At 35.0% G+C, this 14225-nt stretch overlaps 1 protein-coding gene across 1 annotated transcript in view; it reads right to left on the bottom strand.

The window, feature by feature from the left end:
• The window catches only part of Cat (Catalase), a 43482-nt gene that overhangs the window by 6406 nt on the left and 22851 nt on the right, over positions 1 to 14225 (bottom strand). Inside the window, exons 2-8 of the mRNA XM_071590292.1 lie at positions 9037 to 9208; positions 8238 to 8379; positions 5970 to 6120; positions 5136 to 5315; positions 4468 to 4659; positions 1648 to 1800; positions 416 to 648 (exon numbers count right to left, since the gene is read on the bottom strand). Coding sequence (XP_071446393.1) covers positions 416 to 648; positions 1648 to 1800; positions 4468 to 4659; positions 5136 to 5315; positions 5970 to 6120; positions 8238 to 8379; positions 9037 to 9208 — 1223 coding nt within the window. The remainder of the gene's footprint in view (positions 1 to 415; positions 649 to 1647; positions 1801 to 4467; positions 4660 to 5135; positions 5316 to 5969; positions 6121 to 8237; positions 8380 to 9036; positions 9209 to 14225) is intronic.

The following is a 14225-nucleotide window of genomic DNA, read 5'->3' as shown; positions in this document are numbered from 1 at the left end:
AAACATGATATCAGCAGAGATGACTAAGAATGATGTCAAACATGGAATACAATGTCAAGCATGAGTGAAATCCATATTATATAGACTCAATAGCCTTCAGTCAATATCACTAATGCCATTTAGTGCCTACACGACAAACTTTAATACTCTTACTCTCACTTCCTGCAACCATTTCAAAGAAGGATGATGCAATTGACAATGTCCCTGAGATTCCATCCAACATGCCTATCCTATTCATTCCTCACTTACCTAATATTTTCCCTCAATCAGAGTCTTCAACATACCCTTATGCTATTTATTGGTTCACTTAAATCCAACTAAACCTCTACAACAAGGTGTGGAAATCCTGGATCATTGAACAAGTTTAATGTGATTGATTATAAATTATTATATGACAACTAGCCATTTAATTTACCTCATAACATCTCCAGTAGTACTGAATTTGGTAAGTGCGGCTTTGGGGCACTCGGTTGGTCCACTGAAACTATTTGGGAAGTAATTGGGAGCACCTTCTTGATTGCAATATGTCTGGGGACCATCTCGCTGATAGTTTTTGACAGCACAACGGTATGGGCAATTTACAGGCAATTGCAGGTAATTAGCACCAAGGCGGTGCCTATGGGTGTCAGCATATGAGAACAAACGACCCTGGAAAAATACAACAATTTCCATCAAACCTATTTGAACAGTTACTGCATAATAATGCCAAATAAATGAATGAGAATAAAGCAGTTTAAGTTTAAATCGAAACTAACTTTTAATCCTAAGAAATCAAATAAAATACTTGGCTCGAATGTATGTCAAAAAGAAGAAAATGAGCAAATTTTATCCACATAATTTAAAATAAAAATAAAACAAAAAAGACCCTTGTGAGGAATAAGCAGACAAGTGAACAAATAAAAAAGTCTACAAGCCATTAAATTCACACAGCAATTTCATGAAAAAATTAAAAAATAATGAATGTTTTATTTTAACAATGTTAACAATGAGTTTTTTCAATTTAATAATTTTTGTTGGCCAAGTATAGAATTTTTTACCCATAAAAGATTACCTAATTTTGTGACCATAGGCTTTCAATGTACTCAAGGAAAGTAATAGGCAACCAACACAGCCAAGGTTCAAAATTTCATCAAAAGATTCAATTGAATCTTGAATCCATAAATTTGATAGGAATCATCAAAATCTTTTAATTCTGACAATCCCCAAGTTGATTGTGACTTCAAAGAAATATTTGCCGGTATATAACACATTGAAGCATAGGAATGACTCATATATACACTACATAAAAATTTTTCTCCACATATCCAATAAGTAACTAAAATACTTCTGAAAAATAAACCCTTTTAAAAATAAGTTCAAACTAACAGCAAATGAAGGCAGTAATGACTGTGACTTTAACTCTGCACATATGCTTCCCTCCATTAATAAAATTAAAGGGGTTGATAACTATTTGAGTCTCCATGATTATTCAAAGGCTACAGGGTTAAGTTGTATCATCATACATTGTATTCATACAAAACATAGCAATCAAGTATTCCTTCAAATAATTTATCATGTACATTAAAAAACTATTACGATCACAAATAGGTCCTCATAACATACTAACATATAAATTCAAATAAATTAAGGTGTTTTTAATCAGGTTACCTGCAACATTTTGTCTGGGCTGGGTTCGATGCCAGGAATGAGATGTGAAGGACTGAAGGCTATTTGCTCCACCTCCGCGAAGTAGTTCTTGGGGTTGCGGTCAAGAACTAATTTGCCCACAGGAATCAACGGGAATTCAGAATGAGGCCACACCTAAGAATAATAATCAGTAATTTCTCATATACTTCATTTAAAATTTAACTGTCAGAATATGATAATAAAGAATTTTTAAGTTAATTTCTAAAGTTGCAAATTTTCCATGACTGTTTACAACTTAAGTTAACATATATAACATAATATAAGAATGATTTAGTAAGTGCACTGACAGATCATTCATTTCATATCCAGCTGGTGCTAATAGTTTAAAGAAGATTGACAATTATAAATCCATGTTTTCAAACATTTATACTACAATTTCTTAGTAACAAGTAAATCAAATCATGTGGAATTCAGTAAACAGCAAATTGAGATAATTCAAATTGACTATTTAGGTATCGTGAGGCACTACACTACACATATTTATTTTTTCTATTTATTTATAGTTCAAAATCACTAAAAGATATATAAGTCTTCAGTATTTGACTATTTACATAGGCATGAAGGAAAAAATACAATAAATAGGAAAAAAGAGGGTATGAGGAGGTAAAAAACACAGATATGAGGAGATAATAAACAATATTACAGATACTAAGAGCTAAAGATTCACATTTTGTGTCTGTCCTCAAAGGACTTATGATTTCACACGCAGCTTAAGTGGTTCTCACAATTATTAATAAGAAGATGGAGAGTAGGGCATATGAATACATTGGGAGGAGTAGAAGTGAATTCTATGGTCTCGGGCTCAACTTTGTGGAGGTTCATGCTCGTTTGAATGAAAATACTTTGTAACTTCCACACAATTTTTTTATTTGTACTACTGGTTTCAACTCTTCAGGGTCATCACCAGGTCAGAAGGAGTAGACTATAAGGAGGAGTAGAAGTAGTAGATTATGGGGATAGGAGACTTATCTGTAACCTTTAATGTCACAGACTGTGCAGGTATCAGAGGGGAATAGAGGGACCCAGTAGGCAATCTGAATAAGAAGAGTAAGACAAGCATGTCCACTTATCACCAGGGCTGAAATGGTTAAAGACACATGAGAAGAACTAGCAATAGGAATGAAAGTCACCAGACAATTCATAAAATAAGGTTTACGGATTATCAAGCTTTAGTTTGCTAGTATATAGCAAATCTATTTACTAGTGCATAGCAAATATACATTTACACTTTCAAGCTTCACTTCGTGGAATTATTTTCTGTCTATATTAAAAGTTTGTAATTTTCCACAGACTTTATTTCCATTACATTGCATTTCACAAACTAGCAGCATCATCAGTTAGTTTGCTGGGTTTAGTTAGATCAAGCTTTTAGTTCTAGTATATGTGGAGGAAATGGTAAAAGAGGCATGGGTAGAACTGAAGATAGGAATGACAATCAGGGAGGAATCCATAAAATCAGAGTAGCGGGTTATGATGCTTCAGTTGTTCAGTCAGCCAAGGAGTTGCAAACACTGCAGAGGGGATATGAAGGTCAGTGAAATAACTATGGATGTATATAAAACATAGGTTATATGGTTTTCCAGAAAGAGAAAGGCTAAGTTAAACATTAAAATAGGAGGGCAAAAAATATAGTATGTGGAACAGTTTACTTATCTCAGAAGTGTTTTGGGCCAAAATGGTTGAAGTAGTAGAGACAAAACGGAGGAATTGCATTAGGTATAGTAGACTTTACAAGGAGCAGCGAATTGATGATAGGAACTTAAAGTAAATTAAGAAAAGGCTCTTCAAAACTTGAACATGGAGCACAGTATTGTATGCTGCGAAACATGGTCAACAAAGCAGGATAATAAGCGTAGACAGGAGGCTTTTGACATGTGGGTGCTGAGAAGGATGGAAAAGGTGAAATGGACAGAGAAGAAAACAAATGAGGAAGTGATAGGCATGGTGGAAGAGGATTGTTGGGAGAAATCAAAAGGAAGCAGGAAAAATGGATGTGGAGCATTTTGAATGGCGATGGGATGTTGAAGATAGATAGATAGAAAGATGATAGAGAGGAGAATATTAGGCAAATGAGGAAGGGGCAGGAACAGGATAGGCATGCTGATGGAATGGAGAGAGGAATGGAATATCTTGAATGGAAGAGGATCAACTATAGTGCCAGATTTCAGGTTACTGGTGTGTGTACAATTGAATTGTATAGGTAGGTAGGTTTTGCATGTATTCATGCAAAACCTATCATAACCAATAGAATACCAAATAATAAACAATTAATAAGGTGTTAATGGAGTTTATATGCATTAACTTTCTTTGCATGTAAATGCCTGTACAGATTTGTTAGGAAGATGATTGATGCGAATGGTCCAATCAAGATTATCAGGTAAGTAAAGGGCCAGGTATTTTACAGAAGAATAACATTGATATGGTTTTTAATTTATAGTAGTGGGGGATGGGGGGGTGGAGATATTTTACAATGGAATTGCATGGAACAGGTTTTGTTATCATTCAATGACAAACTGTTTTCTTGACACCAAAGGGACAGGTTGATAATAGTGTTTTTTATTTTTATTAATATAGTAGATAGAAAATCACCAGAATTCAGTGTTTAAGTATCATTAGCATACAAAACTATAGCATATATACCGTAATATCCATTGATACAGTAATAAAGAATATCACGAATTCAAAGATTTGTCATATATTCTTTGTTAAATATTAATTAACAGTTCCCTTGACAAAAATGGCCATTTTTCCAACCAGAGACATATCAAACATATAGCGTACCTTGGTAAGATCAAAAGGATTCCAGCGCCACTTTTCAGCTTGTGCAAATGTCATCACTTGAATTGATAACGTCCAAGATGGGAAATTTCCTTGGGAAATGGCATTATATAAATCTCTAATGGAATAGTCTGGGTCAGATGAAGACAAATCAGCAGCTTTGTCGGCCATCAAGTTCTTGATTCCTTGGTCGGTCTATTGGATTAATGATAGTTATTTAGAACTCTTCAAAATTGGAGTTTAAACTAGTGAATGAATTTAAGGATCATATGTTCTTACTGGGAAATTATAAAACATTTTCTTTCACTATTTTTCCAACAACCAGTAGGCAATGGAACTTTAAAGGCATAGAGCATTTTATTAAATTGACTTATACTCAACCAGTCAATATAAGTCTTCTCTTTCCTGAATGAGGAATATTTCCTGCCATGGCAAAATTTAACTCCATCGCATCAAAACATTACAACTTAATGAAGCTATAACACTAAATTAAATAAGGGCACTCAGGGATGGAAGCATTGTTAAGTATAAAGAGTTCGCAATGCCTGCTAATTTTATGAATTCATGTTATACCCCAACAATGCCCAAGGTATTCATTTGCCATGGCCATTCCAGAACAAAATCATGAGTGACTCTTGCTTCAATCAGAAAAAAATTAAATGTGTACTTACCTTATAGTGAAATTTACAGTAAACTGGCTCATTCTTAGAATTTACAAGCTTAAATGTGTGAGAGCCATAGCCATTCATGAACCTGTAACCATCAGGTGTTCCACGGTCCGAAAATAAAAAGCAAACTTGATGAGTAGTTTCTGGCCTCAATGTGATAAAGTCCCAGAACATGTCAGGATCCTACAAAATAATTATAAAGGAAATATAAATTTAAGCATACTGTACGGAAACAATCACTTCTTTGATTTTCTATTAACAAAGGTTCCTTCTACCTATTATTCACGCAAAATTATTATATAATTACATTTTTATCAATTATTTCAGATTATTGGCAGAAGGAATGCATCTTTTTGGAAGTAAATGCATTTTATTGATATTTACTGGGATACATAGATTAAACTGAATATGTTAAACTGAAATACTAATTGACAGATCTATAATAGGAATGTTTAGACACAGGATTCAACCACATTAAATTGATTTGTGTATCAAATAAATGATTAAATGCACTAGACACAGAGGTAAATCTCACTAAATAAAATTGCAAGAAATCACCAGATCAAACAAAAACTGATTGAAAAATTGGGCATCCACAGTTCCTATATCAGTTGAGTCCATGGAATTTTGAATTAATCTCTCCCCAGTGATATGTGGTTATGCTAACAGCAAATTTCACTACATTCAACCATTAGAATACCATTAATTCCAGTTGGGAATGAATCCCAGCCAAAGATTCATTCATACATCATAAATTTCCAATCTCTTTCCATCCCTTTTAAAATTTCCTAAAGTGGCCAGTACAAAAATATGAAAAATTAAAAAAAAAGAAAAAACCTTTAAATGTGTTGCAGGATTCCTCTTTTGAGTGTGGATGAAGCTTGGGAAGAAAAGTGGATCCCTAATGAAGAAAATTGGCGTGTTGTTTCCCACTAAATCCCAGATGCCATCCTCAGCATAAAATTTAACAGCAAATCCTCTAGGATCTCTGTGAAGTAATCATAGAAATAAAATTAGGCCCAGAACCTAAGAATACCATAAACTCAACACATTTTCATCACACAGAAAATTCATAATCATAAAAAAATCTGACAGCATTCTCAGATTTTTCAATGTTAAAATAAGGCAAATGTAAGACAAAAGGAGGAATATTGTTTTAAAAAAATGGAGAACATCACATGTTAACACATTCATATGGCCATATATCTTTGTGTAGAGGTATACATGGATAATTTTCGTTGTACAAAAAATTATGAAGTCTAATCAAAGTAACCTACCTCTGTGATACCGGACACTTTCAAAGAGCACGTGTCCAGACATACAGTAGCCTTATCTAGCATAAAATTTCTTTAAATAATCTATATTTCCAGAAAAAAGACAGCATACCCTTTTTAATTCCACACAATAGTATGCTCAATTATTCATTCAGGCCTTACAATACTGAGTCTGATACCTAAAGCCCGGTGAGGAAAGACAAAAATACTTGACAACTAATCATTTCGACTACTAATGAAAATGCCTATTAAAATTAATAACATTTAATCCACAAGTGACCATTAGTCTAAAGATTAGTGAAGGCATTGGCGATCATTAGGGCTTTCTGATGATCTATCAACTTCAGTACATCCTTCACTAAATTTGTGCAAAATACCAAAATGAAAAATATACTTTTTCAGCAAAAGATCTTAAAGGAGTAAGGACAATTTCTTAGGAGAAACCAGCAAGTACTCAAATGCTGAAAACGAATAGTGATGGCAATGTGCAAAGTTAATTCCAAAAATGTAATGCAACATAAATTGGAAAGCACTTTCCTAGTAAATGAAACATAAAAGTGACTAAACACAATGGTACACACAGTGATTAAGTCAGAAGACGGAGAAAATTGCATTCTAGACACAAAAACACGATAAAATTAACAAAAAATCCAACATCCTAGTAGAAACATATATGGTGCTTCACAAAAAAGACCCCTCCAACTCCATCATCATTTCTCTCAATGGAGGAAATACATTCGAGTATATTTTTACACAATATGCATCCCTAATAATGCATGTCCCCTCCTCCCCAGTGTACCTTCCATTCCACTCACTCACCCTTTTAACTTAGCATGTACCTTGTATCATGATTACCAAATATATACAATAATCCTGCCTGTCTTGCATTAAACTCAATTAATGCGTACTTTGAAACTGTCTCCCAGCAGCTCTGGCCCCATCTCTTTATCCCTTAACCTAATCCTCCATCTTCCCCAGTACTTTCTATACAAAGACTGTGTTTTGAAACTAAAACACATTTGATGGTGACATATATATTTGAGAAAACGTGTAGTACTAATAAATAAATACATTAAAGTCTACTAAGTAGTTTTATCTCTCCAAATTATTGTTAAAAAGGATATCTTATTTTGGCCAAATGGCAATATATATTGAATCCCTCCAACAATAATATCTTCACATTAAAATTGAATTCCACTAAGTCAAACCATCTAAGGTGTATTTAGAGAAAATCTTGTTAATTATGTCTCTTAATCTTACATTCAGCTTTTGAAAAAACAAGCATCTAAATTTAATACAACTCTACATACATGCTAGAGTAAATATGGAATTATGCATTCCTTAGCATTAATTTTCAAACACCACCTTAGTTATCTCCCGCTTACTCCACCAAACTTAGCATAATTGAAAATAATGCTCCTAACTTGATAATATCAGACTTGGTTTGTTTAATCTGACCCTAGTTGTTGGTTTAATCAGACATGATTCATGTCATTTACATATATGCTGTGACTTTAAATGAAGTGTATCAGCATCCAGAATAAATGGGATAAAAACGGGGGGAGCGGACTGGCTTTCAATCCAGAGGGCCCGGATTCAAATCCCGGCGGTTTTGAATATTTTTCAGTGGCATCTCAATCCCTAATTGAGGTGCTATGTGGAGGGTACTTTGAGTGAGTATGCCGTCCATTGGATGGGACATTAAGCTGGAGACCCCTGGGCACCTTTCGTAAAGATAATGGCATAGATGACCTCAGCTGTCGGTTGCCGCCCCTTAATACTACTACTATAAAAAGGAAAGAACTTCTACAAAACATGATTGTCATCCTACCTTGCAGTATCAGCAGATCCACTTTCACCGCCAACAGTGGAGAATCTGACACCAATTGGTGTTTTCTTGCCAATTTCTGAGAATACAGAGGCTTTGCAGTACTTGGTTATGTCATGTGTCACCTCGAAGTAGCCAAAAGCACCTAAAAGCAAAATCAATTGCAAAGAGCAATTAAATTAAGGAATAGAAATTCTTTTCCAGCAGATTAAATTAAATAAATTTTTATTTTCTTTTCAAAAAGAATGCCAATAACAATATACATAGTTAAAATTTCCACTTTGATAAATAGAAAATATTTTTAACCACCAATACATGAATAGATTTTATTACAATATCTTATAAAAATATTGGTAAAGGGTCCATCATGACATGCACATACATAAAATTAATTCTGGAACATTAAAAAAACAACTCAACTGTATATAACCCATCATTATTGTATTGATTATATATTTATTACAACTAAAATGCTTGGACGAAATATTTAATATGTGATGTATTGCCATGGCTTAATGTGCATTAAGCCATGGCAACAATATTTATAAGCCATGTTAACAATATTTATAATTTTGACATGGGCCATGACTGAGCTAAAATAAGAACACCTCAGCCGATGAATAAAGTTATTACTTCCAATCAAAGAGATTGATCGGCAACAAGTTGACTAAAATATACTTATTAACACATACTTCAAGCAGTATAAAGCTTTAAAATGCTACACTTAAGTAATATATATTTTTCAGCTAATACATATTTTTTTTCAGGGAGAGTAGGGGTTAAACATATCTTTATAACCCACCTGCTCCTTTGGCATGGACAACTCTTTCTGGAATCCTTTCCCGATCAAAGTGGGCCAGTTCATCAATCAGTGTTACATCTTGAAGTAAGATAGGTCCTCGAGGCCCAGCTGTTAAACTTGATGTCTTGCAATCAATTGGTGCTCCATGTCCTGTTGTCAATTTGTCGGACTGCTGCTTGCCAAAGGAGAGAATAGGAATACATAGTTATCCAAAAATAGTTTCATAGTTTGATAAATAACATGAAATATAAACTGAACACCACCAAAGCCAAAATTAAAATCTGAGTTTGGGTGACATAAGGCATTGATAATTAGATGTACTAAAATGAAAGTGTTTCTTTCAGGCTGGAGTCCATGAAACCCATGAAAAAAAGATATAGCTGGTGATGAAGTTTATGGTAAACATTTGTGGATGAGCATTACAGATTTGAATGAGGAGTGTTATAAGTAGCCAAAATGTGCTTGATACAATCATTCATGAATCCCTTTCATTATCAAAACTATCCTGAATTTTAAAATGACCGGTGTTCCCAATTCTCCTTTGAAAATTTTCATATGAGAGATAATATATGTTGGATATTTAGAATAATTGGTTAGATATTTCAACTAGGAAGAAGAAGTTTGTTTATACATTCATTGAAGCTTTGAAAGTATCATGAGGCACCAAGAGGAAGGAGTGAGAAAATAACTGACAGAATATTATTTGCGACAAGAAATAATGGCAGAGCTGAAGTTAACAAAGGCCTGAATGAGTATTTAAAAACACCTTGTCGCGTTTTTATTTTGGCATAAAAAACTAGAATATACAAGTACTCTTGGAAAATCTAAAATGAAATTGGTAACAATTTTCTCCACATAAAAGAGTTACATGGAACCAGAAAGCTTGCATTGTTCTAAGTCACATCCTCGTTGGTACCACATTCTTAAAATGCATCTTTTTTACATCACCCGTACTTGGCACATTAAAACCATCAATATTTTTTTTTTTAATTTTACCTAAATACCTCATTCCATCTTCTACTTTGAGTCAAAGCAATAATAAAATTTCATGAAATCTCTCTGAACAAAATGACTTAATTTCAGTTTTTATTCCGCATTTTTTTTCTAGAATCACAATGAAACGTATACTACGTATTAATGCCATGACGCATAGTCACGACGCGATGAGTTTACACTTCGCGCAACTCGCGTGAGTTCCCGTGAGCATAATAGAATAAAAATGCACAATCGGAAGCCCACCGTAATTCTCTTCCGACTAATTATTGCGCTTGTGACAGCAGAAACGACGACTTTTGCTCCGATGATTCGACAGCTTTCAAAACTAAGTGGCTCAGGGAGGAGGAATTCCTACCACTAAGGACGCGAGAATTTTTCTTCACAAGGCCGAAAAACAGGTTACGCAACTCTAATTGCTTTTTTCAGTTTTACCACATGACACACACGAATGAACGAATAAATTATTGAGTTTTGCCATTGAGGCAGGTCTTCAAATAGTAGCTCTCCATGCCAAGCTATCCTTTCCAAACTGTTTTCATTATCCCATATTTTCCTTCCACCATCTGTCATATCCTTCGTTTCTACCTCTTTCCACAGCAACAATTATTTCTTGGACACCCACCAGTACACATATACTTCGTATTTAGTTTCCCTTCCAAATTCTTTTACATTTTAATATGTATTTCTCAACCCCAATTCTTCATAGGACCTCCGCATTTCTCGATCTGTCCCCTTAACTAAGAGTAATCATCTCCTTCCGCCTTAACGTCCATAATTCAATTGTCTTCTTCCCCCTCCTTCCTTAATGCACACGTCCCCATATATTGTCACAATCCTGAACAATTACTTCACCATTCTCTTCCAAAATCCTTTGCCGAACGCCCAACACAGTAATCCAGTTCTAATTAAAGATCCCCCCAGGCTGCTTTTATCCTCGTGCAAACTCCATAGGGGTAACGCATATTTTCCTCTAACCACCTTCCCAAATATTTTAAATTCGACTACTTTTCAACTTCACTGCTCTACATACTGTACATATGCTTGTTCGATCGTGAGAATCCTCGATAGTCAGGAGTTATTGATGACAAATCAGCACGATTCCGAAAATGTAGATCCTACGAGACAATTTGTGCTTTTTATTCATGATATCCTAATTTCGAGAGAGAGCAATGTTCCAGTGGACGCAGTTTTTTTTAGATTTTAAGAAAGCTTTCGACCAAGTACCCAATAATAAACCACTCACAAAGCTAGAGGCATAAAAATTCCTGGGTAGGATTAAAAACTTTTTAAATGGTCGGGTACAAAGAATGGTCACACAGCTGTAGTTAGTAAGTAGATTTCGATATACCTGTAGATGGAGTTAGTTCAAATGTAGAGAAGTCACTTCAGGTGTTCCCAAGGGAAGTGTTATCAGACATCTTTTGTTCCTACTTCACGTGAACGACATTGACTACGTAGTCACTAGTAAGATACGTTTATTTGCCGAAGATGCAGTGGTTTACAAAGATATCTGTATTCCTGAGGACACAGCAGCTTTAGCAGCTGACCTAAATTCGATACAACTTGCGACACTTGGCATTTGGAATTGAACTTACAAAAGTGTGCAGAGATAATTTTTTGGAAAAAAGAGCAGTCCTCCCGAACGCCTACTGCATTGAGAACACCAAAATGGTATGTGTAGACTCAATTATAAACCTAGGCGTTACCCTCACTCACGACCTCTCCTGGGTGAAACATATGGGGAATAAGAGGAAAAGCTAACAAAAAATGAGGATTTATTTGAAGAGTATTGGGAACAAGTAACGAAAAGGTTAAAGAAAAATATCTTTCGCTGGTTAGGCCTCATTTAGAATATGCCGCTAGTATTGGGATCATCATGAATTTGGATAGATTTTCGTATTGGATCGCGTGCAGCGTAATGGAGATAGATTTGTAAAACGTTGTTATGATTAAATAAGCAGCGTATCCAAAATATTTAAGAAGCTAGGCTGAGAATTACTCACGGAGCGAAGGTCCAATTACAGATTAAATCTCTTGCATAAATTGGATGTCTCATTGGCAAAGATTTTGAAAATGTATGCTTACCCCATCGTACTATGGCAGCCGAGATCATACAAATAAAATTAGAGAGATTAAGAGTAGAACAGATAGATTGAAGATGTCCTTTTTTCCACGAACGATAAGGGATCAGAATAGCATTGTCTGACCGAGGTAGGGGTCAAAATTAGTTTGATGTATAAGTATTTACCTCCTGCCAGACGTCCTAGCGGTGGCTAGTAGGGTACTAAGAAATAAAAAAAAATACAAAATATCTTAAATAACCTTGAGGATATTATCACACCTTTCATTTTCCTACGGTTAATTCCAATTCCAAGTCCCTCATATCCTTCGTTAACAACTTCTAACATGGCACTTATTGATCATTCACTTTCTGGGAATAATATCATACCACGATCAAGCCTAAATAAAGTACTCTATCCTCCTACCGTCTTTACACGTCCTCCTTCTTCCGGTCTATACGCTTCTTAATAATGCCCTTCGATTGTATAGTAATGTACAGAGCTGGATAGAGACACCATCCTTTCCGTCACTACCACTCTTATTTCAGCCAGTCATTTCACTCCCAACCGATACCTCAGTATTATGACCTATTAGTGGCAGTCAAATGAAAACCGAAAACCTGCACTAACTAACAATCACAAATACACACGGAGTCCGCTAAAAGCAAGCTTTTTTTACTGCCATCACTGTGGTAGAATATATACAATCTCTTGACGCTTTATTGCTCTCTAATCTACTGCTTTCTTTTTTAGAATATTCAACAGCCTGTCCCATTTCTATTTATCAAAATCCTTCCCTAAATAAATGGTGATCGATTATGCTATTTTATCCTCCTTAATACAATTCCTCTTTACTTATTACTGGGTCAATGGTATATCGGGTTCATTTCCCCTCCAAAACACGTTTCTCTTCGATTTATTCCACAGTCTAGTCATTCACACTTATTCAGGGCCCTAAACAGTACTTGGGTAGGAAGAAATGATGGTCTCGTGTTCCTCAAGTTTCATTGAGTAGGTATTTCTTTTTCTCGGCTGGCATTAAAATTGCACAGCCACAAATCATCCGGCCACTCTCCTCTATCATATACCTACGCAAAAAAAATATCCTAACATTTTTTTATTTCTCGTTGATCTGAGATTTCCAACAAAACAATTGTGCCTTAAGTGTCAACAATGCGAAGAAATTGGACATGCCGTAATACAAACTTTTCACTTAAATTTTCTAAGTTATTTCACTCACTTTTCAAAATGAGATTTCGCGAAGTTACCACTGATTTCGCGGTAAAAATTTTTGGCTCTTGGTTACAATTAGCTGACACTTTCAGCCATGCACATTCTTGGCAACGGTTCCCATTCCCAATTTTTTTAACAAACCGACGTCCGGCGAAGATTGGATCAATCGGATGGTGTTACCCAATCTTATTGGTGAGTGGTCATTTGGTGGAGGTGGCTAACTTTTTCTAGGACTATTCCAACAGAAGTGCTGGAATTCAAGAGACAATTCACCACATAAGATAATTCCCTCTCAAATTTGTCAACAAAATATATATTTCTTCCCTGCATTAATCATTCTTGAAAACGAAACTGTGAACGTCATAGTAAAAAAATGTAAAAAAAGTTTACCTGAGAAGGCTCCATTACATGCTGCACTTACATATACGTATACATTTTCACATACATCCACTCATCAAAAAACCTAGCTAATAACCATTATATAAAGTGATCAAAACAGCTTTTTTGGCTCAATAATTATGATAACATATTTCCAGCCTTACGTTATCATTGTATATCAACGTCTTCAAGTATTACAATAGGGTATTAGACTCCTGACCGAAGGGCCCATGTACAATCCCCGGGAGCGCTCGGCTTCACCCAAATCGTATCAGGTGAGCATGAATCCTCACGTATCAAGGTTGATTACTGCAGATTGAATAACGTTAAACAGCCTAATAAGGAAAGCAACGGGAAACCACCTCAATTAATTACTCCAAGAAATGGATAGACATAAGTACATAGAAATGAGTCCTGGCATCCGTACCTGCCAATTTATTTTGTAACTTACAATATTTATATTTATAAAACTTGTATTTGCGAAGTGTCCTAGAGCCGATGTAAGCTTTATCTTTCGTTACA

Source organism: Hetaerina americana, unplaced genomic scaffold (genome assembly GCF_022747635.1).
Source record: "Hetaerina americana unplaced genomic scaffold, ioHetAmer1.1.p SCAF_4, whole genome shotgun sequence".
Taxonomy (NCBI): Eukaryota; Metazoa; Arthropoda; class Insecta; order Odonata; family Calopterygidae; genus Hetaerina; species Hetaerina americana.
The sequence above is the reverse complement of the archived record's forward strand: the minus strand, read 5'-3'. Positions and strand labels throughout refer to the sequence as shown.